Raw genomic sequence first — 25,708 nt, forward strand, 5'->3', positions numbered from 1 at the left:
TCACTTCTCAGCTGAGCTCATTCTTTTCGATTTGATGAAGGCCATGCCATGTGTTCTCATGTGAGTGTTTAAGGCCGCTTCCGTTTCAAAAGTCTTTGCGCACACCTTGCACCTCCTGTCCGCCGCCGCGCTGTCGGACGACTCGTCCTCCTGGTTGGGTTTATTTTCTTGCTGACTATCCTCCCCAGACCCGTTTTGTTTGGACACCGGCTGAGGCTCCTTCAGCTTGTGCACGATGAAGAGGTGTCTGGAGAGGGACACGTGGGACGTGTAGCAGAGTCCGCACTCCCTGCACTGGTACGAAGAGCCATCGGATTTATGCTGAGGAATGTGTTCATGAAACTGGAGAAGATTTTCTGTTGTAAAGCCACAGACAGCACACTTGTGAACTTTGAAAACGTTTATCTTGAGCTTCTTCAGCGGCTGCGTGATTGCGCCCCGCGGAGGCCTGAACTCCAGCACAGGTTCCTCCAGTTTGCGCTTTGGGCTGGGAGCCTAGAAGAAGCCGTAAACGGTAAAGACAACGTCAGCATAGTCACGCGGTTCTGTTCAGAACTACTTCCAACTTGCAAACTTCAAAAACTTGCCCTCGGTAGATTCCAGTACAACTTGGATAGATACAAGATTTGAAATAATACAAGCAAATACATGTTATACGTGTTGGAATACTAGGGGTTTTCTTTACTACAAATTGCACATAAGATTTGTTTTGTCAGCTCTGATAGAGAGCTCCAGTATCTAATATGCTGTATAAACTGAGTAACTGCAGAGTAACTGCATCCAAGTCCACACACCAGTGAGACTCGAGTTGTGTACCGAGCGCAGCATACCAGCCTAGAAACTGAAGCACCACCTCTAGAACGCAGTTTGAATTACTTAGTATTATTCCATGCCTGAAATCTGACTTGACCGCTTATCTCCTGGTTGTCAGTACCTAAACTAATGTCTTGCCAAAGGGTGGACCAACAGGCACAATTTTTACAAGTAAGTATACTGATCATTTTTATATTCTCCTGGTTATTCTTTGACACTAATGTTCCCCAAGAATCCTCTGCATCTCGTGTAGCTCACATATGCTCAGTGATGTTTATGAAGACAATGTATGTAGTTGCAATATTTTCAGTGCTTAAATAAGACCACAATATATTGGGCTGAAAGAGTCACGTAAAGGACAATAGTGCATCAGACATGTTCACGTCTCTGCTGTCAGCTTTGGACTTGCCATCACAGGTGAAGTTCTTGATCACTTTGAGCCAAAACCCATTAAAAACTGTTGTTAATCTCTGCATGTAACAAGCCTTTGGACGGTGCTGTCATCTTAGTTTTGCCTTCCTCCTAACACTCATCACCAATAGAAGGACAATTCCATTTGAAGGGACCCACACGGATCTCCCAGTGATTACCTTTGCGTCTTCCTTCACTTCCCTTTCTTCCATATTGGTTGATTCAGTCATCTCCTTCACATCAGGGTCTTTAATGCCGTGCATCAACTGAATGTGTTTCTCCAGCATCAACCGCTTGGTGAAAGTACGTCTGGAATCCGGGCAGTGCCTACATGAGCACAGAGCAGACACAGATTCACATGTCAGCTTAACAAAGGCCGTAGTATTCTGACGGATATCAACAGGACTGGTACATAAATCCAGACCAGAGTTCGACCTATTGAAGACAGTGACAATGTTTTTCCAGTCACTTGGAAGTGTTCTGAGAAACTGATCACAATCACAAAATAGAACTAGAAATGTTTGAGCAATTTAGAGCAAATGAGAAGTTCTCTGAAGATAATATCCAAAATGGTACAACATGTGAGTCAGAATAAAACCTGGGAGCACCAAGTTTGCTTGTTGGACCTCTGCTAACACCAAACTGTACTTTCTATTAGACACCTTCCCAAGTTCTCCTCAATTTAAATGCCATAGGGAAAGCAATCACCTTCCTTGTAGGATGAATTCTAGCTGCAAATGACCTTCATTCTGCATTCAAATACTTTGTTTCCTTGGAACTAGTAACTCCTTCTCAGGTCCCTTTCCAGCTTCCCAGTAACCAGAACAAACTGGTTTTCCACAATCCGTGATTTGTTCTCCCACTCAGAAGCAGCTGCACCACCTTGGAGCCCCCGTGCGCTTTTGGGAAGAGCCTTTCTGCTGAGCCCCGCTCCGTAACGTGTCGTACGGCGTCTGGAGGGAGGACAGCATCGCGCAACAGGAACTGAGGGGAAAGCTAAGCTGCAGTTCTCTCTTTACAAATCTCTCTCCTAAGGTTTTTAACTTTTTAAATGCTGGGGTGTGGGGGTTTTTTTAGGACAGTTCTGCAGGCCTTCTGAAATGGAAACTGAGCGCCACCATGCAAATACATACACAACTACCACAGCCTCAGAGAATGTCCTGAGCTGGAGCGGACCCACAAGGATCGTGGCGTCCAGCTCGTGTCCCCGCACAGAACACCCCACAGTTCACACCCTGTGTCTGCACAAAGAGATACAACAGAAAGTTCATATCTTATCCGACAGAGTTTTCTATTCAATTATGTATCATCTCTCCAGCCGCTTTAACATTACTAAGGACTTTTAGACATTACACAGTGGTTTATGTATGAGAAAAATTCTACAAATCCCAGCTTTTGTAGGCGAGAAGCGTGGGCTGTACGAGCGCTGCCCATGGGTCTCAGCAGCTGACTCGACAATGAACGGGACATGGCTCTGATGTAATCAAGGAAAGAAAGCCAGCTAACAGCGTTTATTGTTGGTTTTTACTCCGTTTCTAAATAAATAAAAGTAGAACTTACGAGCATGTATAAACCTTCCTAATGCCTTTGTGCTTGATACGATTGTGACGACATAAACTATGAGATGAACTGAAGGATTTGTCACATTGTCGACACGGATGTTTCTTCATTTGCTTTAAAAAAAAAAAAAAACAGAAGAAAAATCCATTAATTAAAAAAGCTCAGTAACTGCAGTGTATGAGCACTTTCAGTAACAGGAACGACCCGTCACTTACCGCGCGGGCACCGTGTCCCAGGTCCGAGCCCTGCCCACGAAGATCAGAGGATTATTTCTGGATCAGTAAAGGCCGAACAGCGAGAGACTCACTGTGAAAGAACCTTCCCTCCCATCCCCAAACTGCGCTTGCGGTTCCTGAGGGAGCTCGTCAGCCACCTAGGCGGGGGTGAAGAGCACATCACGGACACACTGACAGGGCTCAGAAAGGCGTGAAGAAACGAGAGGCATGGCCTGATGGCATCCTGAGGGACACCTGCTCCTTCGGAACAGAAGGGGCAGGAAGCGTCGCCCCAGCTGCTCGTGGCCACGGGACCGCCAGGATCTGAAGAAATCACATCTGCAAAGCCGCGGACTATACAGAGTGAACAACGTGGTTCTGTCCCTTACACTCCACCAGCCCCAGCACTCAGCTCAAAGGACACATCTCATCAACCTGAGCAGCTGCAGGACAGAACTGGAAGTATTCCCAGTCAGGTTTCCTGCTTCCTGTGCAGGTAACTACATTGTTCAAGCTCATATCTGTAATTTTTGCTATTTTGGCAGTAACAAGGGAATTGAAACAAGATCTTGGAAATTAAATCCGAACGCTGGCCAAACAAATATAGTTGAAGACCTTTCCAGATTACTTTTCCAGTTTACTTTTCAAAACCCCAGTCCAGGTCAGGATGCCACACTTGTCACTCAGTATAATAATTCCTGCCAGAATCGAGGTGTCCTGGGCCTGAAGAATAAATGGATTTTATTGGAACCTCACTTATTCTCACCTTCTGAGGAAGTGATAAGCTCCTACACAATGGAGATGCACAATAATCCACACGGACATTGTAATATTACGAGAGTCAGCTCTAGTGCCTGTTCACCAGTAATAATAATAATTTAAAAATTCTCAGTCCTAAACACTAACACGCTCAAGGCACATGGAAATGCTTACGGAACTGAAAAACATCCGTCTTCCATTTATGCTCCGAGTGCTGCACTGTGTCCATGCTCCTGTTCTCCCTGCGGCTCCATGCCCAGAACAGCCCCAGCCCGCCAGCGTGGACGGCGGCCGCGCCATCGCCGACCGTGAGCGGGGACAGCGGCCGCGCCATCGCCGACCGTGAGCGGGGACAGCGGCCGCGCCATCACCAACCATGAGCGGGGACAGCGGCCGCGCCATTGCTGACCGTGAGCAGGGACGACGGCCACACCATTGCCGACCGTGAGCGGGGACGGCGGCCGCGCCATCGCCGACCGTGAGCGGGGACGGCGGCCGCACCATTGCCGACCGTGAACGGGGACAGCGGCCGCGCCATTGCCGAGTGTGAGCGGGGACGGCGGCCGCACCATTGCCGACCGTGAACGGGGACAGCGGCCGCGCCATTGCCGAGTGTGAGCGGGGACGGCGGCCGCGCCATCGCCGACCGTGAGCGCGCACCAAGTCTGGGCTGAGCGGCGGAAGGTTTGTGCAGCAGAGAAAGTGTCTGGGACGGCTGGGGGAGCAGGAGCTGCTGCACTGGCATGAGAGACCTATCAAGACCAAAATCACATGGAGTGTGGCGGAGGGAAAGAAAAGCAGTTCTGAAAGGTCGTCTGTGCAAATGCGAAGCAGCTCATTAGGAAACATGAGATGGTAATTTTACCAGAGCTAGTCAGTGCTTTAGAGGCACAGTCCTGCTCAACCTAGACCTCCTTTTCATGTTTAAAGGCCAATTAAATCAACATATTTCACTCCTAAATTGTTACAGGTGAAAACCTGGCAGTGTTTACACACAGTGCGTACTCATTAATGCTGATACACTTTGCAGTATGGGTTTGCAGTATGCTTATGACTGCAGTGCAGTCACAGAATGTATAAAACACAATGGAACGTGGAGCCGTCCGCACTGCGCTGCACAGACAGGCTCCAGCGAGCAGCCGCGTGTCTGTGCCGAGGCCGCGTCCACGCAGCAGGCGCAGGGTGTGCTCAGCTGGGCCCCGTCCCGCCCGCCACACCTGGCAAGGTGCCGGATAGGGACCCAAACAGGATTTGGGAAGCACTAGTTTGAGCAATGGCAGCCAGCACCAAAAGAACTGAAAAATCAGTTGTGTAATTGGGTGCAGGATAACCTGTTGTACAGCACCTTGTCTTTACTGGATGAAAGAGGATGTTCAATTAGATGTACAGCAACTCCTGCTTAGAAAACATCTGTCCTTTCATAGGAACACCTACACAGGAGCCGTGGGGAGCTCAGCACGTCAGCCCAGCCGAGCGCAGACACACAGCGTGCAGCTCCAAGCCAGGAGCTCTCCAGACTGCTCAGAACCACCTTGGTCTGCACCAAGGACTTCCCCTCCGAACAGCAGACAGTGAGGCCAAGGCAGCTCCAGCCCTTCCTGCCCTAGGGCTGGCGCACGCTCAGCCAGCTCAGGGGACTCAGCCACTGGAACCTGGCTGTGCAGCCGCAGAACCCGTCCAGCCGGGACACAGGCGGCACCTCTGCTCCGAACAGCCCCGTCCAGCCGGGACAAAGGCGGCACCTCTGCTCCGAACAGCCCCGTCCAGCCGGGACACAGGCGGCACCTCTGCTCCGAACAGCCCCGTCCAGCCGGGACACAGGCGGCACCTCTGCTCCGAACAGCCTCGTCCAGCCGGGACACACACCTCAGCACCTCTGCTCCGAACAGCCCCGTCCAGCCGGGACACACACCTCAGCACCTCTGCTCCGAACAGCCCCGTCCAGCCAGGACACACACCTCAGCACCTCTGCTCCGAACAGCCCCGTCCAGCCAGGACACACACCTCAGCACCTCTGCTCCGAACAGCCCCATCCAGCCAGGACACACACCTCAGCACCTCTGCTCCGAACAGCCCCGTCCAGCCAGGACACACACCTCAGCACCTCTGCTCCGAACAGCCCCATCCAGCTGGGACACACACCTCAGCACCTCTGCTCCGAACAGCCCCGTCCAGCCAGGACACACACCTCAGCACCTCTGCTCTGAGCAGCCCCGCCTGGGTCTCCTGCGAGCGCTGCAGCTCCAGACTTGCACTCTGATCCTGCAGAAGCAGCAATCAGAAGATTGAAACCAACTATCTTCAAATACATGACAATGGACTTTGTGAATAGTTAATGAATTGCTTACGTAAGTTTTTAACAAACGTTCTCCATAGATCGTTTTAGAGCATTTAACCCACACCTATCATTCTTAAGAAAAATAGTCTACAAATTAATTCCATTATTTATTAGACCCATTTCACATACTTGGTTATCTTATGCTCATTTCTAGTCTCTCTACAATAAAATGTATTCACAGAAGTTTAGTTTTTTAATATAGTAATTTTGAAACTCAGCAACTGCTGAAAATTTCAAAAGGTCAGCAAGGAACATAGCAACTGGCCTTTTATCACCCATTTCTGAAAGACACAGAGTTGTGTCTCTATTCATTTTAATATATATATGCCCCCCATTATTTGAGGAACCACTTGAACGGGGATTAAAAATAGCACATAAACGCAAGCAAAGAGACAAGCCTTTAGGCCAGGGTTTGAGTGCAACACTTATCTAATATTTGATGGCAAGGGTTGTTCCTGAAGTAACGTTGCATGTTCTTATTAAACATCGGAAAGATACATATTTAAAGCTAATATTTAGATAGCATTATCAACGTGCTACTAACCTTATCTGACATGCCTCGTGCCACTTTGCTGCAGAGGTGATCAGACTGGAAACCACTCTCTGGTTCACTCTGCAGTGACACTTTCATTGGGAGGTTCTGGGGTGTTGTTTTTGAAAATGGCATCGATGTGAAGTGCACCTGGTCTCACACTTATTTCCTTGCCAGTAAAAGCACTGACGTGTTAATATTTGAACTAACAGGCAGAACAGAGTAGACCGACAGTTTATGTGCTGCTAAAGAGACTGACGTAGACAAAAAACTAACCTATGACTGTATGAGATACAAGATCAGGAACAAGTATTCACTGCACGAGCATCCCACAGGGGCCATGACACGTTGTACGCGTTTCATTAGAGACCCCGCCCAGCAGAAATGTCAGGAGTACACCTGCTAGGCTCAAAATGGGAGAAATTAACAGCTCATCGGTGACTTCAATGGACAGAAATGCAAAAATTGTCTTTTAAAGCAACTGAAGAAATCATATGGCGACCACATGATGTCAGCTGTTTGCTTTTCATGCCCTCAGGCTGTAAAACGTGGTTCTGCGAATCATAACGCTTGTGTTTGTGTTTGGCCGCAGGGGCCGGCGGCGCGGTCGCTGCGGGGAGAGCGGGAGCTGCGGAAGGACAGTCACGGTCTGTCTGCTTCGCGTCCTCGGGAGAAGTCGGAGGTGAGACTCGGCCGTTTTCAGCTTTTCCATAAAATGTTTATAAGCAGAATAAACTACTTTGCACAACAGCTTTAGACATAAGCACTGTAATCTGAAGGAACCTCTTGAAATGTGTTATCGTTTACCATAGCATATTAGTATCCCAGAAACAAGAGGTTTTCACGGAGCATGACCTTCTTCCACTCAGACGCTCTGCTCTGCCGCTGCAGCGCAGCACAGCACCTCAGTCTGGTTCCGCCCCCAGCGCAGGGCAGGTGGGAGCGAGGCCGGGGGCCCAGCACCGCCTCAGCACCACCGACCCGGGGGTTCTGAGCGCCGGCTGCTGGGAAAGCTGGGGGTGCCGCAGGGACAGCCACTGCAGACAGATTTAAAGGGAGACACAGGCATGTGCGCTCATACAGCACTCCCATATTTCACTTCAAATCATCTCCAATCCTGCTGCTTTCAACTCCAAATTCAACATGTCAGTGCGCCTGTTGGCTGAACGTACAAGGGTAAGATTAGACCAAGAGCTTGGCCTCGGAGAGAATCCGCCTTTAAAATGCAACGCCGTGCGGCCCTCACTGCACCCAGAAAGCAAACGCGCAGTGCCCGGTCAAACAGCTCAAGAGGGACCCGAGGCACCGAGGACCGAGAGCCTGGATCAGACCACGTCACTCGGACGGCGTCCCGCAACACCCTTCGCTCTTCCCACCTCCAAGAAATTCTGGTACAGGATGAAGAAACCTACAATTAAGCAGGAGTGCATGGATTTTCTCAACAGAACTATGCAGAAAATGACAACAACTAAGCAGCCAAAGACAGGAAGATTAAATCCATGTAAGACTGGAGAAGAGTAACCATGGAACTTAAAGGAATTATTTGCAAAAACACAACCGAATTTTGAAAAAAATACTTCATATTTCAAGTTTAATTAACTTTTTTGTAATTGAATATTATTCATTTACCTTTCCGTGTTCTTTCCTCATGTGAGAGATGTAAACGTCTCTCTGCGTGAAGAGCCTGTCACACTCCCAGCACGTCCAGCCAGGACTGGACACTTTCTTGGGTTCAGCTTTCCGCATGGGAGAAGCAGATTTCTTCTCCAGCTTTTCCGTTCCGTTCACAGCCTTCGTGTCCTCTTTGTTGTGACTGGCCGAGTTCTGAGTTGTGGGTTTGGTGCTGAGGGGCAGATTTATCCCCAGGTTTGGTGGCCCCTCAACACTTTTCAAAGTTCCATGCATAGACTACAATAAAAGAGAGAAAAAAAAGGTACAAAACTAACACAGACACGTACAATTGTATTGAAAAAATGAAAAGACCATCCAAATCAAAAGCCTTCATTTACTTCTTTGTCACACTATTATCAGATCACATTCTTAACATGATTAAGTAAAGGCCAGGCCTCCCATAAAGAGAAATTAGCCAAGAGCAGTAGCAGCCATCATGCGTAGCTGAAGAGTTCTGTTCAGTGGCTAGGCATTTTCACCAAAAAAAGACACTGTATGTTAGGTTTAAATCGCTGCTTCCTAAGGAAGAAAAAAGGGCTCACGAAGTACTTAATGTCGGGCTTCATTTCTCGCTTTACTTACCTACAACAGTTGAGCATGCTCCTTTCAAACTACCTGACTAGAGACTTCGGGCAAATTTTGACTTGGCATGTGGGTAAACGAGACAAGAAAGGCAACTCCGTTGTTTAGCATGCAGGATGTCAGGCGCTGCTGACCCCGGGGCAGGAGCGGCCTCGCCGGGCGGCAGCGCTGGCAGGCCCGGCGCAGGGACAGCGGCGCCGACGCTTCCTCACCGCGTGTAACTGGACACGGAGGGGCAGGGAAGGAGCCCTCGCCTCCCCCGTGCCCCGTTCCTGGAGCCGGCGTCCCACGCGGGGCCCCCGCCTGCCCAAAGCGGACCGGCGCGGGAGGCGCGGGCGGCCGCGGCGCGTCCCAGCGGAGCGGGCAGCGGGTTCGCACGCGGTCCCACGTGCGGCCCGTGGCCGAGGTCTGACACCTGCAACACCAGACATCCCTAACGTAGTTACTGCTCCTACAGGTGATCTCAGAAACAAAAACATTCAGTACATTCTTGATTCTGAGAAAGCACAGATTCAAATCCAGTACTCCAGTAAAATACTTCATTATGAAGTTCTTTCAGAAATCCTGTGGCTTCTGGGACGACCTGTTGGCTCTACGGCAAATATCGCCCTGATCTGTGGAACGTGTTCGTCTATTTAACAACTTCTAAAAGAAAAGTCACTAATTAAAAACCCTAAAACGTTCCTGGGAAGCGAAGCGCGGGCCTCCTCTCCCTGAGTCCTTTTCTGTTACACCTATACCCAGTCTCTGGTCTTTTCATTCCCCCTTAACTGACAATTCATGCTTCTCCGCTGCTGTCCCTACTACGATACACACGTCCCACATGTAAAAGCACTAGCAATCCTGAATGGAAGCAGCAATACTGTTGCTGCACCTGTATGTTCTAATCCTCTAATTTTGTTCTCAAAAATGTCTGAATCATTTATAGTGAAACATGCTAAAAAGCACTAGTTGAAGTAGTGGCGTGGAACACTAAAGCCAAAAGAGAACCCTTTATGGTACCTGTAAGACGATTCTCACAGTAAACGTGAACTTGCTCAGAAATAAAGAAAATGCCTGGTCCTTGCATTTCTGAATGTCAGGGTCAGCCCTTCCCTGTCTCCTCCTCGAGTTCAAGACTGGCCTGAAGACCAACTGTTTTCTCAAGGCTTGTGGTCTTGTTCCCAACACGACTTCAGATACTTCTGAGGTGACAAGCGCCACAGTTGAGACTAAATCGCAAAAGGATGCTGACAGCAGACGGGAGAGACGGCTGGTTTCCCACTAGTCTGCATTCAAATGGTACCAAGTCTCATGTGTCGCTGCAAGAGAAACCCCTGAATTAAGCTCCCATTCTGGACTGTAACTCCGTGCAATGGTGTGAGTAACTCTGACTGTTACCAGGCGCCAGATCACGTCAATAAGGCCTAAGAAATTTCAGCACTGCTGACAGATTTGGTAAAACAGTGTATTTAAAATACACGGCTAACAAATTATAGCCAGGGGACTGCTGACTCTTAGTAACATAATTTGCAAGGATGACGGTAAATCTTCAGTTATAAGGTTATTTATGAGAAGACCCACCTCAAGTATTTTAAAGCGTGCACGTGTTCGGGTTCGTACGTGAACACACCAATAACCGCCACATTAGGCAGGAACCATTCCGGCTCCTCCTGGTGCGTTCTGAACACCGAAGGTTTGAGTTTCCAGTGTACTGAGCATTCTCAGCTCCTAACAACTGCAGTAATACTTAGATACTGTCAACAAGGATCAGTACTTATTGGCATCGGGCTATATCCATTGTTATTTTGATCAAACGGCCTATTGAGTGCAATGCACTGAGATATTCCTAGGGTACCAAAATGAACATTCATACAGACAAACTGGGTTAGTGATTACATGACAGATATGCTGAGGATCATATGAAATATAACATTGAACATTTGAGAACATTATTCAGAGATTACTCTCTTGGCACTGTTAATATCTCTCTCTTTCAGCAGAGCCCTTGTTACTCTGTGCCTTTTTACAGTATTTTCTCACAGCATATATTGCATGACAAATGTATCTATGAATGAAACAAGAGAAGATGCCCACACACCTTGATATGATCCATCATAAGCTGTTTCTGTGCATACAGAAGAGAACAGTCTGGACACTTGAAAACAGACACCTTCTGGTTTTCAATGTGCTGATCAAAGTGGCGATAGAGCAAAGGTTGTAGAGTAAACACAGTGTCACACATAGAGCATTTATATATTATTCTAAAAACAGAAGTACAATAAACAACATCAGTCATGTTGATGATCTGTTTGCAAGAATCATGATGTTAACTGTTTTCTGAGCAGAGATCTGACATGTTCAAGCAATCATTTCACACTACCTGAAAAACGTTAATATTAAACCAATTCAAAACACCCTCCAACTTCAAAATACGGGAGCAGTACAAAACCCAGAAAAACAGAACAAAAATCGTTAAAAAGTGCAAACAACAGCATATGGCAGTTACACGTGCAACACCAACATCTGCACGGGATGCTCTGAAGGGACTTTGGTTTCTGAACTCACTTTATAACCAAAGGACAATACTCCTGTTTTGGGTGGCAAAGGCAGGACGTTTTAAGGGAGTGAGTGATTCGATCATCACTGGTAGCTCACCAGGATTTAGTAAGATACATTTGTTGTTGGCAGTGCATATGGCTTGGAACCCCGTGAGTGCTGAGCCTGGGCTCTGTGAGTGCTCTGAAGCTGAACCCTCGCAGGACGGTGCTTCTGTGTGTTGCAAACACCAGCGGCACCACAGAACCCGCAGCTCCCCCCCCAGGGCAACGAGCGTTTGAAACAGCTGCCAAACCCCGTTCTATGGGCAACATCCCCCTCCCAGGGCACACGAGCGTTTGAAACAGCTGCCAAACCCCGTTCTATGGGCAACGTCCAAAGAGAAAGGGGCAACAGAAGCCACTTGTGGTTTAGTAGCTGTGTAACTGGCAAAGCAACGTGTCCCTTAACATCATCTCAAAGGTACTTCAGAAACAGATACACTCATGAACAAAGAACTAGGTAAGAACCGGACACTAAAAGCATAGTCCCCGAAAATGAGTATGATAGCCAAAATCCTATATTACAAAATCCTAAGACAGTTATTACACAATCTGAAAATAGTTGTATTTTAGCATATCCTTGTCAGTGTCTGTCCAACAGACAAGAACCGCATGGAAATCAGAAACAATCCTCTGATCTAAATGCTGTAACAACTGCTGCATGACAATATTTGGAAGCTGGTTTCATTCTGCTGAGGATTTTATAAGAAAAAGTATAGTTCAAGTTGCATTCTAGGTAACTATTGATACTTTGCTTCTTGGTTTTGATTATCTGTATGTTTGATAGCATTAAGAATTATTCTCCTGGCAGCTAAAGGCGAGTCTCCAGACTCGCCGCTCAGCCCGCAGCCCTGCAGTGTATCTGCTCACGAGCAGGAATAGTTCTGTTCCTCGGGAGCACCGCGTTTCCGGACCCCAGCGGTGACGGGCTGAGCTCTGTCCTGACGGCTTTCCATCAGAACAGGCAAACCAACGCCTGCCTGCCATGCTGAACGTCCTCGTTATCCACAGCAGCGTTCCAGGACCTTCCCGTACCCCCCTAAGGAATTATCAATAGTTATTGCTCACGCGCTGTGAAGACCGCTCTGCACTCCGCTGGGGGATGGCAAGGACAGGGACATTGCTCCCATGTCCAAGCCATCTGGCCAGTGCAGATACTTGAAATCATGAAAAATGGTACACTTAATCACATTACCTGTGAAAAATATTATTTTTGTGGTAAGAAAGAAATCCCAAGTTTCTAAAATGCGGTTTCACCTCATGTACCTGCCATCAATTTAAGGCAGTGATTTTACTGTCAGTCGTCTTCCTTGCAAGAGAGATCAGCCATGAAAAATGTGGTGCCTCTCCTATGAAGTTATGCTGTGTACTGACAAAAGAAAATCACATATAAGCTCTGGTTTCCCATAAAAACCATGTCGCATCCTAGGTATGCTACAGGAGGGAGCCTCACTAAGCTGAAATGCAAGACAGCCACCCATTTCCCTATATTAAATCATCTAATTTCATCCCACTGAGAATCGCTGCACATAAACTTCATTTTTCATACACCAAATAATTGACCGTCTCTGTTCTGAAACCACCGTCTGCAATGCGACTGTGACTCCCGCGGTTCAGCCAGCGCCAGGGACACGGCCCGCGCAGCGGCCGCCGGCGCAGACACCGGCAACGGCACCAGGGGAGCCAGCAGCAGGTCGCTCAGACGGGAACGTATTTCCCCAAGCACAGCAGCGCTGGTCAGCCCAGGCCTGGAGCAGTGCCCGCAGCTCCAGAAAGACGTGACAGACTGGAGAGGGTCCAAAGGAGGGGCAGGAAGGCGACCAGAGGGCTGGAGGACAGAGGGGAGAGCTGGGTGCTCCGTTCCAGAGAAGAGGAGGCTCAGGAGACGCTCGTCACCGTGCTCAGTGCTCACAGGGAGGCCACCGAGAGACCGAAGGTCTCTCTTCGTGAGACATCGCAGGGAGAAGACAGGGAGCAACGGGTACAAGTTGCTCCAGCAGAGGTTTCGTGTTGATACAGGAAATCTTGTACGGTGAGAACACGAACTCAGTGGAACAAGCTCCCCAGGGACTCGGTGGAGCCCCCGTCACCAGGCACAGCTGGACGCGGTGCCACAGTCCCACCGCGGCCCCGTCCCGCGGAACGCGGGCCCAGCGACCCCCCGGGGCCCCTTCCAGCCTGGGCCGTTCTGTGGTTGTAACACAGAACATTACAGCAGATAAGCCAGAATTTGAGCCATGCCACAAGCATCTGATGTCACCTTGACCGAGATATGTGAGAAATATCCTCATAAACAAGTAATTTAAACAACGAAACCAGTTCCTTTTTGAATCGCTACTGAGCAGCAGACAGGCGGGCCGTCACCCGAGGGCACGGAGGGCAGCGCGGCGCCGCATCGCGCGCCGGACGGTCCTGAGCCGAACGCGTCTCAGCAGCCTCATTGAAAACGGCCAGTTCAAAGCAAACCGCACTTCTGAAGAGAAGCGCTCAGCTACAAGTTCCATGATCACAATACAGTCGTACTTCATAATTTGTTTTTTACTATTTTTAGAAACAAAATTAATTAATAAAAGAATACAATTACAAGCACATCTCTGTGGAAAGAAAACTAATGCAAAATACTTAATTTACAAAGTTTATCACAAGCAGTTCAGCAGATCCAAGCACAATTCAGGAAATCTGCATTTTTCCTGTGTAAAGTATCTAACACAAATGCTGATCTTAATCGTCTGGTTTTCCCCAATGAACCTCACGGAACCTGAAACAAGTTTTAAGTTAAATGCTGGTATTTCAAAGCCTCTCACTGCAGATACGGGCCCGAATTAAAACAAGGTATCATTTGTCCCTGGGTGGAAACACCTTAGTCTAGTGTCAGCAACAGAAAGTTCGCTGCCATTTTGCCTTAATGTAGGTTTAAACACCCTGAAGAATAAATCATCTGTTTAAATGTTAGAAGAAACAGTGATAAACCAAATTCTACTGAAATCTGGTTATTACACTACATGGTACCTTGTTTTTCTCATCTGTCTTCTACTTTATTGAGTCTTCAAGCCGTTAAAATGTACTAATGTGCTCTGTGCACTCCAGAGAAATAACAGGGAGTTAAATCCCCGAGTATTTACTCCCAGGCCTGCACTCCTGCCAGCGGGAGAGGACACAGAACAAAAAGGTCTGTGACGAGAAGACCTCGGGCTCCGACTGATAAGATTTGGAGCCTGATTTTCCCGTCCATCGGCCCCTGCGGCTCCAAGGGGCTCCAAGGGGCTTCCACGGAGCTCTGGGTGTTCGGTTCTACCTTAATCCAGGAAGAGACACCGACCCCGGCACAGCCGGGACCACGGGCACCGAGACACCAACCCCGGCACAGCGGGGACCATGGGCACCGAGACACCGACCCCGGCACAGCGGGGACCACGGGCACCGAGACACCAACCCCGGCACAGCGGGGACCACGGGCACCGAGACACCGACCCCGGCACAGCGGGGACCACGGGCACCGAGACACCAACCCCGGCACAGCCAGGACCGCGGGCACCGAGACACCGACCCCGGCACAGCTGGGACCGCGGGCACCGAGACACCGACCCCGGCACAGCCGGGACCGCGGGCACTGAGACACCGACCCCGATACAGCCGGGACCGCGGGCACCGAGACACCGACCCCGATACAGCCGGGACCGCGGGCACCGAGACACCGACCCCGGCACAGCCGGGACCGCGGGCACCGAGACACCGACCCCGGCACAGCTGGGACCGCGGGCACCGAGATACCGACCCCGATACAGCCGGGACCGCGGGCACCGAGACACTGACCCCGGCACAGCCGGGACCGCAGGCACCGAGACACCGACCCCGATACAGCCGGGACCGCGGGCACCGAGACACCGACTCCGGCACAGCCGGGACCGCAGGCACCGAGACACCGACCCCGATACAGCCGGGACCGCGGGCACTGAAGGGGAAAAACAAAACCAACTAACCAAAATAAAACCAGTTCTCCCACCTTTTCAATCAGACGTTAGGAAAACGACTGCATAAGACCTGATGAGTTCTAGCAGTTCTTTTTGGAATCACGTTATCTTAATTCACAGTAAAAACGCAGATGAGCGAAGCGGATTAAAACCAAGCATGAGCAGCACGCTGGCTGCGCGGCCGAACCGCTTCCGAAACCGCTGCATTGCTCTCCTGTAGAGTGCGGTGTTTACAGAACTGCTGTTGCTACGTTCATAGCAATTTAACCTTTGCCAAATAAATCACCAGCTAAAAACTCATGAAAACATCACACAAACCCCACACGTTACCAACGGGATGACAAACTGTTGGCTGTACAGTACATGACATTGACGGTTACAAGCACAGGACAGAATGCAATTTCACAGGTTACTGAAACGCAGGCAAGTGCAGTAGAAGATGAATTTTGCTTACTTTGGTTCGCCTATCTTGATACCCGGGTGTTGTGTGTAGGCATGGGAGTGTGTGCTGGGAGCAGATTTAAATGCCATGGGACAGATAGGACACTTGTAAAAGACTTCACAGTGAGAACCTTGAATGTGAGACTTGAGAGCCGCCACGTCAGAGTAAACAACATTGCAATGCACGCAGCTGCAAGAGAGCGGAGAAGAGTCAGGTCAGCCTGGGCCAAGCGGCGCTGCAAGAAACCAATCAACACTCATTGCAAGCAAGTGGAGGAGATAAACATACATACAACCAGGTAAAACTACGGTATTCCGACAATTAAACAACCCAGTAAGAATCGACATGAAGAGATTTGCATATTAGGAAGTAAGAAAAGACATTTCCCAAACTTAATGAAAATCTAGGAGATATGAAGGCAGAACATGTTTTTGTGGCATTACAACAGAACAGACAGAAGGGTCGACAGATATTCTATCGATTGTAAAAAGAATGCTTAAATCCTCCGCAAATCTGTAAAGAGATTTCACAAAACGCATTTTTATCACATGCATGGATTGTATAAGGTACGTCAATACAGAAACTGCCACCAACATGGAAAACCAGTTAGCAAAAAATTTCCCCCATTTCCCTTGTTTAGATTTAATGAAGACAAACCGTAATGATTTCTGTTCATGTAATCAAATCAGCGCTTGGATTTAAAACAAAAAAAGAGTAATTTCAGTTCAGGACAGCTAAACCCAATCTCTGCAATCAGATCAGTCTATCAGATTAGAATTCTGAAAATATTCTTCAAACACATACTTCCGCTGTGTCGAAAATTTGTGACCTTTCCGCATCTAGTCTAAAATAAAATTATTAAAAAATTGCATTAATATTAGTACATAGGAATTTCTGCACACAACGGTCCCTTTTAGTGCCACCCACCTCTAACAGTAAGTGCCACCAAGTCAGCGCAGGGACACGCTGCTGGGGCAGTTACGAAATAACCTGTCAAATCAACAAGTTTCTTATTTACCAGTATTTTGCATAAGAGTTTTACAATTTAAACATAGAAGGGCCTCTGTCCTTCCAAAATGTTCATTTTGGCATCTATCATGGTAGCGATTGTTGTCACATAAACGTCACATCCTTTTTATGCTGTTTTAGAGCCCTGCAGACGGCGACAGGGCAGGGAACACAGCGACACAGCGCATGCGAGCGTCCCGCTGTCCTTTTAAAATCTGTCACCTTGGAATTTGATGAAACGTCACCCATTCATTTCTGAGCACTTGCTCTACATCCTTGATACTATTCATCAGGTTTACATCTCTCAAGTCTCCGCTTCCCGAGGCGTTTTCTGGAGTAACTGGTCCGTGTCTGTGCTGGGTGCGTTCACTCTGCGCGCAGACGGTGCTCACGGCCCCCGCCAGCCCCCCCGCTGGGCTCTGTTCTCCAGCACCCGCCTTTGTGCTCAGCACCCGCCTCTGCCCAGCGGACCAGCTCCGCGGCCCCTCCGGGACTGCCGCACCGGCTTCCCCGTTCCAACCAAACCCACGGCTGCCAAGTTCAGCTGACTTGGTTCAGCCTACAGCGCTGGGACCAGACTGAGCTCCGGCCCAGCCCCTCGGGCCGTCGGGACAGCCCGTGCTGCTCCCCAGGGAACGAACCACAGGCCCCCGAGACGCTGAGGGGTGTGACAAGGAAAACGTAACTTTCCCAAATAGTGCTTTTCTTTGCCTTGGGATTTTTGGTTTAGTTTCACCATATACAGAAATTCTGACTCAGTGTGAAATCAGATGCTTATGATACGTCTTGAACGTTTGGTAACTTCAGTCTGGATTCACAGTGAAGGGCTGATGAGTCCCGTGGTGTTGCTGGTGCACACCGGGGTCCCCAGGCAGGATCGTGTGAACAAACCCCAGACACGGGCTGGAGGGAAGGGGAGCGGAGGCAGCAGGTGCAACAGCCGCAGGAGCGGACAGACAGACTGCTGCTTGCAGAACAGAACCCAGAGCAGCGCTGCCAGGCAGGGATTCTGTCTGAAACGGCCGGCCGGAGCAGCGCGTGCCAGCAAACGGGTGGCGCCGCACGGGGAGGAGCGGCCTGCTCTGAGATTTCAGATGGCCCCTCTGCCTGCTCTGAGATTTCAGATGGCCCCTCTGCCTGCTCTGAGATTTCAGAGGCCCCTCTGCCTGCTCTGAGATTTCAGATGGCCCCTCTGCCTGCTCTGAGATTTCAGATGGCCCCTCTGCCTGCTCTGAGATTTCAGATGGCACCTTTGCCTGCTCTGAGATTTCAGAGGCCCCTCTGCCTGCTCTGAGATTTCAGAGGCCCCTCTGCCTGCTCTGAGATTTCAGATGGCCCCTCTGCCTGCTCTGAGATTTCAGATGGCCCCTCTGCCTGCTCTGAGATTTCAGAGGCCCCTCTGCCTGCTCTGAGATTTCAGAGGCCCCTCTGCCTGCTCTGAGATTTCAGATGGCCCCTCTGCCTGCTCTGAGATTTCAGATGGCCCCTCTGCCTGCTCTGAGATTTCAGATGGCACCTTTGCCTGCTCTGAGATTTCAGATGGCCCCTCTGCCTGCTCTGAGATTTCAGATGGCCCCTCTGCCTGCTCTGAGATTTCAGATGGCCCCTCTGCCTGCTCTGAGATTTCAGATGGCACCTTTGCCTGCTCTGAGATTTCAGATGGCACCTTTGCCTGCTCTGAGATTTCAGAGGCCCCTCTGCCTGCTCTGAGATTTCAGAGGCCCCTCTGCCTGCTCTGAGATTTCAGAGGCCCCTCTGCCTGCTCTGAGATTTCAGATGGCCCCTCTGCCTGCTCTGAGATTTCAGAGGCCCCTCTGCCTGCTCTGAGATTTCAGAGGCCCCTCTGCCTGCTCTGAGATTTCAGATGGCCCCTCTGCCTGCTCTGAGATTTCAGATGGCCCCTCTGCCTGCTCTGAGATTTCAGATGGCACCTTTGCCTGCTCTGAGATTTCAGATGGCACCTTTGCCTGCTCTGAGATTTCAGAGGCCCCTCTGCCTGCTCTGAGATTTCAGATGGCCCCTCTGCCTGCTCTGAGATTTCAGAGGCCCCTCTGCCTGCTCTGAGATTTCAGATGGCCCCTCCGCTCAGACGGGACGAGGCTGAAACGTTTCAGAGTGCGGAGCGGAGCGCGGCCGCACGAGCGGCTCCTCACCCCTGCTGTGCTGCGCGCCGCTCTAACACTAAACCATGTTCCCAGCCTTTCAAAACTTAACATTCCACGTAATAGCTCTGATCCCATTTTCTCAGTGAGCTGCAGGAAGAACGTAATAAAAGAGGAGCTGAAGGGTAGGAAAGAACCAGCGGAAGGCCCGGCCGGCCAAAGGACAGCGGCCACTGCCAAGGGAGGCAGAGCTGGGGATGCTGCGCCCCGCGGAAAGGCAGCGCGCCGGCGCCGCCGTCCGCACCGCGGGAGCAGCCGCTGCCAGCAACCGCGGGAAACGGCTGTTCGCCACACAGAACCACCTAAAATCCCATGCTCTGAAACACCCAGAGGTGTCTTTAAGAACCTGAAATTAAGAAAATACATCTGAATTCTCTAGATCTTATAAACTGTGACGTCCTGAATCTGACATTTTGTGGCCGGATGAGATCAGCCAATATTCTGATTTAATAACACACAAAAGCGGATGCCCAAAACAAAGCAGAATCCTAATGTGGTATTTATTCCGAAACTTGTAGTACTAATAGCACTGTTGCCATGACAACCTTAAACTATGAAGCTGCATTCTACAAACAATCCTTATGACAATGGAAAATTACTTTTAAAAGCATAAATTATACATTAATTGACAACAAAAGTAACCATCATACTGACCGAAAACCAACTCTTCGGGTATAATGCAGGCAGTTCTTAGTGACATGGGTCTGGAAGTGGACAGATCTGCAGATTGCTCCACATTCGGGACACGTGTATGGAGATTTATGCTGATGAATTCTCTGGTGTGATGCAAAACTGCACTGGTTAGGAAGCAGCATCTGGCAGATATTGCATGTCTTCTAAACAATAAACCAAAACAGATGAAACAAAAGGTTTGGTTCAGCTATGCATAACGTCTTGGGTCAAACACTGCAATATATCAAAGAACAGGTTAAACGTCACGACACGTGGAGCAGGGAGCAGGCAGCGCGCGCTGCGGGCCCGGCCGGCAGGGCAGGCCCAGGCTCCCCGCAGCGCAGCGGCGCTCAGCACCACCCCAGCTGCAAACCTGCTGGTTTACGTCCGTGCAGGGAGAAATTCTAAATAAACACTTAGGAAATAATCCCCTTCCCCATGTAAAACAAGCTTCCTAGTAAAAGACAGGCGCTTCACAAGTCACCCCGTCCTTCCAATTTAGGCAACTCTTCGTTACATCTCTTTTAAAAACCAGTAAGATCCAGAGCATATAACAGCAGAACCGGAGCTACCGTAGCAGAAACAGCTCAGTGTTACACGCAGCCTTCACGGGACTCTGGCTTACCAGTGCTGGCAACTGTGCCGCCAAAAAACAACCTGCTCCCCGTCAGTGACCAGGAGACTGACACCAGCTCCGGACACAAGGAAGAGGCCGCTACAGGCCCTGCAGAAAGCGTTTCTTTTTCTAGCAGAACACTCTACAGTAACAAGGTCTAAAGTACCTTCTTGATTGCCTTAGCGTTTGTACAGTATTACTGGTATTCTAAGAACAACTATATTTTTGTATTACAATCCATACACTCCATTATTTTTCCAAAACAGCTTAATCTAAATGCTTTTTGTGAGGACTCATGTAAATACTTTCTTTTTTTAAAAACAGTAATTTTAAGTAGAAACATCAACGTGAAACATCGTGTGGTGACACACACAGAAGTGTGTTTTCACGTGGTTCCCTCTGAACGCTCACTTTGTGAACACGGTGGCCTGGCACATCTGAACACCCTCCTTCCAACCCCTCTCCCCGTCGTCCCGACGGCAGCGAGATGGCCAACGCGGAACACGGACCCGGAGGGAGCGCGGCACTGAGCACCCCCCGTGGCTCACATCGGCCCCGCGCGGAGCGGGCGGCTGGACCCTCAGGTTTGCCCGAGCCTCCCCGGCCCTCAGCGGAGCCGCCGTGGCACAGCCGGCCTGTGTGTTCAGACACACAGAAACAGTCACTTTGCCAAGACAAACCCCCGGCTCGCCCTCCAGCGCTGCACAGCACTGCTTCGGGCGAGAACTTCATCCTCAGCGGGGCTCACACAGCCACAGCTCCTATGGATGAGCAGCCATGCAGCCCCGGAGGACCTGCAGCACTGCCTGATCACCTAAGGAAACAGCAAACCGCAACCCTTACTGCAGTAACAGACTCGTGCGGGCTCCAGGGTCCCGCTGCGCAGCACTGCGAGCTCGGGCCGACACCACGTGCTGTTTGCTGTGTGAACAACTCTGAACTTCAGCATGTTTGCTCAGGTGGAGAGCGAGTGTCACCAGGACAGGCATCGTCGTCACCAGGTGAGAGCGTCTGTCACCAGGACAGCCATCAACGTCACCAGGTGAGAGCGAGTGTCACCAGGACAGGCATCGACATCACCAGGTGAGAGCGTCTGTCACCAGGACAGGCATCAACGTCACCAGGTGAGAGCGAGTGTCACCAGGACAGGCATCGACATCACCAGGTGAGAGCGTCTGTCACCAGGACAGCCATCAACGTCACCAGGTGAGAGCGAGTGTCACCAGGACAGGCATCGACATCACCAGGTGAGAGCGTCTGTCACCAGGACAGGCACTGACGTCACCAGGTGAGAGCGTCTGTCAGCAGGTGAGGCATCGAGAGCAAAGCCAGCAGCAACAGGGAAACAGCACCGGGAGAGGCAGCAGGAAATGGCGATTCTACAAACCCGGTTATTTTACCTGCCCACACAAAAAAAGGCCCCACAGAAAGTGAGTACATCACTTTTTAATCTTTGTTCTTGTCTATTGTTTTCATTTTATCCTCACCTCATCTTCCCAACCTATTGTCAGTACATCTGCCTGTCTCTCATCCACTTGCTTTATTTTGGTGCCTTGTTAATTGCTTGATTTCGTTGTACCAAGAACAACAGTGTTTTCACAAGGACTACTGGTTCCTATCATACCAAATGATAATTAATGAACCTATTACGGAAAAAAGGACAAACCTAAACCAGTAAGCACCAGCCAAGGAGTTAGCTAAAAACCAACCCCTGAGTATTAGGTAACTCAAGAGCTGGTGCAGAATGTACTCGTGGTCAGACACTGTTCAAAACCGCAGCAAGGTCTAAGGACGGAATATATTCCGCTAACCTCTGACAAAACACTCCGTAGGCTCGCGTTAGGTGGGCACGTCTGCGGGACCTTACAAACTGAAATCCACGCTCCGCGCACGTCACCGGGAATCCAGGCAATTCAGCCCGAACCCACCAGCCAGGCCGCAAAGCAGGACCTGAGGCAGAGCCACGTAACCCAGAGCGGAGACCACGCCGACCCCTGCACGCTGCTGCGGCGGTGGGCGCAGCGTAACTGCTCCACGCCTGGCTCAGTGAACGGACCTGACGGGCCCCGTCCGCGCCTCCGCGCCTGGCGGTTTGTCTGCAGCCGATGCTGCGCCCTGCGCGGCTCCAGGGAACGGGCAGCCCTGTCCGAACCCGCCCCTGCGCGACTCCAGCTGCAACGCCAGCTCGGCTGCGGCTTTGAAACACACCAGAATCCCTTTAATTGGCACACCCCAACAGAAATCCAGCCTTTATAACGATCTTAGCTCTCGTGGGACTATAAAATACATTGCACTGATAAATATTAACTTCTATTGAATGACGTGTTTCTTTTGGATTAGGCCACATACATTCAATGGTTTGTAAACTTAACTTCTTAGCAATGGTAAGAGGAAAGGAAAAGCAACACAAAGAAATGTCACACGGGGGGAAATGCACGCTAGGGAACACTCTCACGTGTGCAAGAGCGAGCGGAAGGAACCAGCGTGCGTGTCCTCCGAGCGCAACCTGCGTGCCGTTCACCCGCTGCCCGGGGTCCCGGCAGGCGAGCGGAACGGAACGCCCGGCTCGCTTACACCACCACAGGAACCGGACAGAAACTGGAGACAACTGGAGCATGAATCGCTTAAACTGTCATTCAGATCTCATAGCTAATGAGGGTGCCAATTAAGTGGATTCCACAGGATATTCAAATTCCAAAGCACAGAACAACTAATTGGAAATTCTAAGACCACTATTAATTTCAGTGTTGTAATGTTCAGCGGTAAGAAAGCTAATGCTAAATTCTAGTAAAAACACACAGTGTAGATTTCAGACTTCAGGGCCTAGAAAAATTCTAAGAAAACTCTTACTTAAAAAATATTGACAGTGACTGTATAAGTGTTGCACGTTTTTCTGTGCTGTTTGTTTATACATTTAACCATGGAGGTTCAGATAATTAACAGCTAAATGAAAGTAAAAACATATCCGAAGTCTCCTAGGCCCACAGATGAAACACTGGAATGTAAACGTATGATACTCTACTTGTCCACCCGTGTCTGCAGCCTGCTGGAAATGAGTGGCAAGAGACGTCTCATCTTGGAAAACCTCGTTGCACTCCAGACACTTCAGACTATGTCTGCAGAGCTTGGACGGGTCCTCGTCCAGGGGCATGGCTGGAGTGACGGGAGCGCTGGCGGGGGCCGAGATCACCGTCCCCGTCACGCCAGGCTGGGTCTTGGTCACGGCGTGCGCGCCAGCCACCCCGGGGCTCTGCAGCACCGACAGCGCGCTATTGCTTGGAGGAGATGCTATCATCTGATCTGCTGGGACCGGCTTTAAAATCAGGTGGGAACACTGCATCACAACGCCTTTTTCCTTGTGCCCACGAGCATGGGAAAGAAGACTGCATTTATTGTAGAAAACTAAGTTCTTTGTACAGTGATTGCACGTCACTTCGATGCGCACGCTCCGCCTGTCATAATGCTGGGTCAGGCTCTTCTCAAGAGCAAACGAGTCACCACACTCCAAACACTTGTACCCTCGCGTGGGTAACGTTATCCCGGCATTGGCGGGGGGACTAAGGTTCGGGATGTAAACTGGTACGGGATTGACACTACTCAGCACCTTATTGAACGCTTCCACTACCGAACTCTGCAGAGATGACACCACCTGGACTCGAGACACTTTTTTAGAAGGCTGTGAGGCTGCTGCAGAAATTATTGCCTGCTTTATTTGTTGCTGAGGTTTCGTTAGCACTTGGCGGAGTTCAGAGGTGGTTTGAGCACCTTGAGGCAGAAGATTAAGGTTGGCAAGATGGACCGTCTTTGGCACAAGTTTAGCACTGGCAAGGCTTGACGCTGGCACCACAACAGTCTGCTGTTGGATAGCGTTGGCAGCTTTGATAATAGCGCTGCTGGCACTCTGCACCGAAGCGGCAGATATTACGGTGGCTTTCACTGTGGTATTGTTAGCAAGCTTCAAATTGATAACTTGTGAACCCGCCGTTTTGACCGCTGAAACGGGGAGAAAGGCGGTAGCCACAGGTTTGATAGTGACCTGCTTGGGCGCCAGTTCCGCGGCCGCGACGGCGGTGGTGGCAGCGGGGGGCTGCAGGGCAGCTCGAGGAGGAGAGGACAGCGCGGGCGCGGCGGCCGGTGAGGACAGCAGGGACGTCACGGAGGTGACCAGAGAAGCGGTCTGCTCCGGCTTCCTGCCGCAGTCCGCATCCACTTCGGGCAGCACTCTCGTGACAGTTCTCTTGATCTCCCCCGAGGAAGTCTTGATGGTTTTTATGCGAACTTTAGGAATTGCTGGTGTTGACCCTGCGGGAGAGGACGGAGACCCTCTGCTGCTGTTTTCACTCGACACGCTTCTGGGACTGTCAGGTGATTTGACAGACGGCTTTTTAGCACCATCGATGAGACTCTGAGGTTCAGGCGATTTTTCAATAGCCCGGGGACTTTCACTCATGTCTTTTGGTAATGGAGAAGATTCTCCTGAATTAGACTGTAAATCTTTACCGGTGTCTGTAGCTGCCTTTTTAGCACTCAGCGCTGCGATTGCAGCGATGCACGAAGAAAGCTTTGCTGACGACTTTGCTTTGGACTGGGAAATGCTGCCAAGATTTGTTTCACTTTTTTCAGTACTCAGTTTTCCATCGAGTACCCTGTTTTCGAGAAGCTTCTCGGAATTGTCTTTTAGCAATTTGTCCTCTGTTTTTCGAGCTTTAAAAGGCTCATAGACACTTAAACTCATGGAGGTTGCCTCTGTTTCTCGTTTAGCAACTTTATTTTTATCTATACTGCTTGAAACTGGGATTCCAGATTTAATCAAGTGCTCCCCTCCAAGTGCCTTTAGTTTGTCGTATTCCTGCTGAGATGCAGATCCTGCCAGGACGTTTGCTCTGAAATTTGCACGCAACTCCTCTTTATCCAGAGGATCGTCCACCTCAATTTTTTCATCATCATCAAATTCTTCAGCACTTGATATTGGGCTAAACTGGTTGAAAGCCGAATCCTTCAGTGTAGTCTCAGAAGCTGCACCATCATCTTTAAGTGACTTCCCCTCATCCTTACTGTAAGTGTCAAGAGCTGAAGACGCCAGGAAGCCGTTGTGCAAGCCATTGCCTGTGGAATGGTGCCCATCCTTGTCCACCCCTTCCGAAGCATCGATAGTACGCACGTTTTTCACAATGACGCTCACCCCCACGTCAGAGGACGATGGGGCGTGAGAATCTTCATCTGCGTGAGCGTTCTGCTTTATGTGGCTCTCATGGTCATCATGTCCAGATTCAATAGCTGCTTTTGGATCAACCATGTCTGGTATGTCAAAGGCTGCGAGAAGGTCATCGAAGTCTGGGGTCTTCATATCCCCCATGGTCATGTATTTGATTGTAAG

General features: G+C 50.0%; 1 protein-coding gene across 4 annotated transcripts; it reads right to left on the minus strand.

Moving 5' to 3' along the window:
• ZNF532 (zinc finger protein 532) lies at positions 1-25,708 on the minus strand (the record flags this gene model as incomplete). 4 transcript variants are annotated; one of them, XM_080362623.1, is made up of 8 exons in its annotated part: positions 1-495; positions 1,404-1,551; positions 2,785-2,897; positions 8,258-8,536; positions 10,962-11,124; positions 15,886-16,062; positions 19,698-19,879; positions 23,354-25,708. In XM_080362623.1, the coding sequence occupies 8 exons, from the start codon at positions 25,691-25,693 to the stop codon at positions 1-3; spliced, it is 3,897 nt and encodes a 1,298-aa protein (XP_080218749.1). The 4 variants fall into 4 exon arrangements, with proteins under 4 accessions (XP_080218749.1, XP_080218747.1, XP_080218748.1 ...); XM_080362621.1 differs by lacking the exon at positions 15,886-16,062 and having other exon boundaries at positions 23,354-25,693; XM_080362622.1 differs by lacking the exons at positions 10,962-11,124; positions 15,886-16,062; positions 19,698-19,879 and having other exon boundaries at positions 23,354-25,693.

This window comes from Nesoenas mayeri (genome assembly GCF_963082525.1).
Source record: "Nesoenas mayeri genome assembly, chromosome: Z".
NCBI classification, from domain to species: domain Eukaryota; kingdom Metazoa; phylum Chordata; class Aves; order Columbiformes; family Columbidae; genus Nesoenas; species Nesoenas mayeri.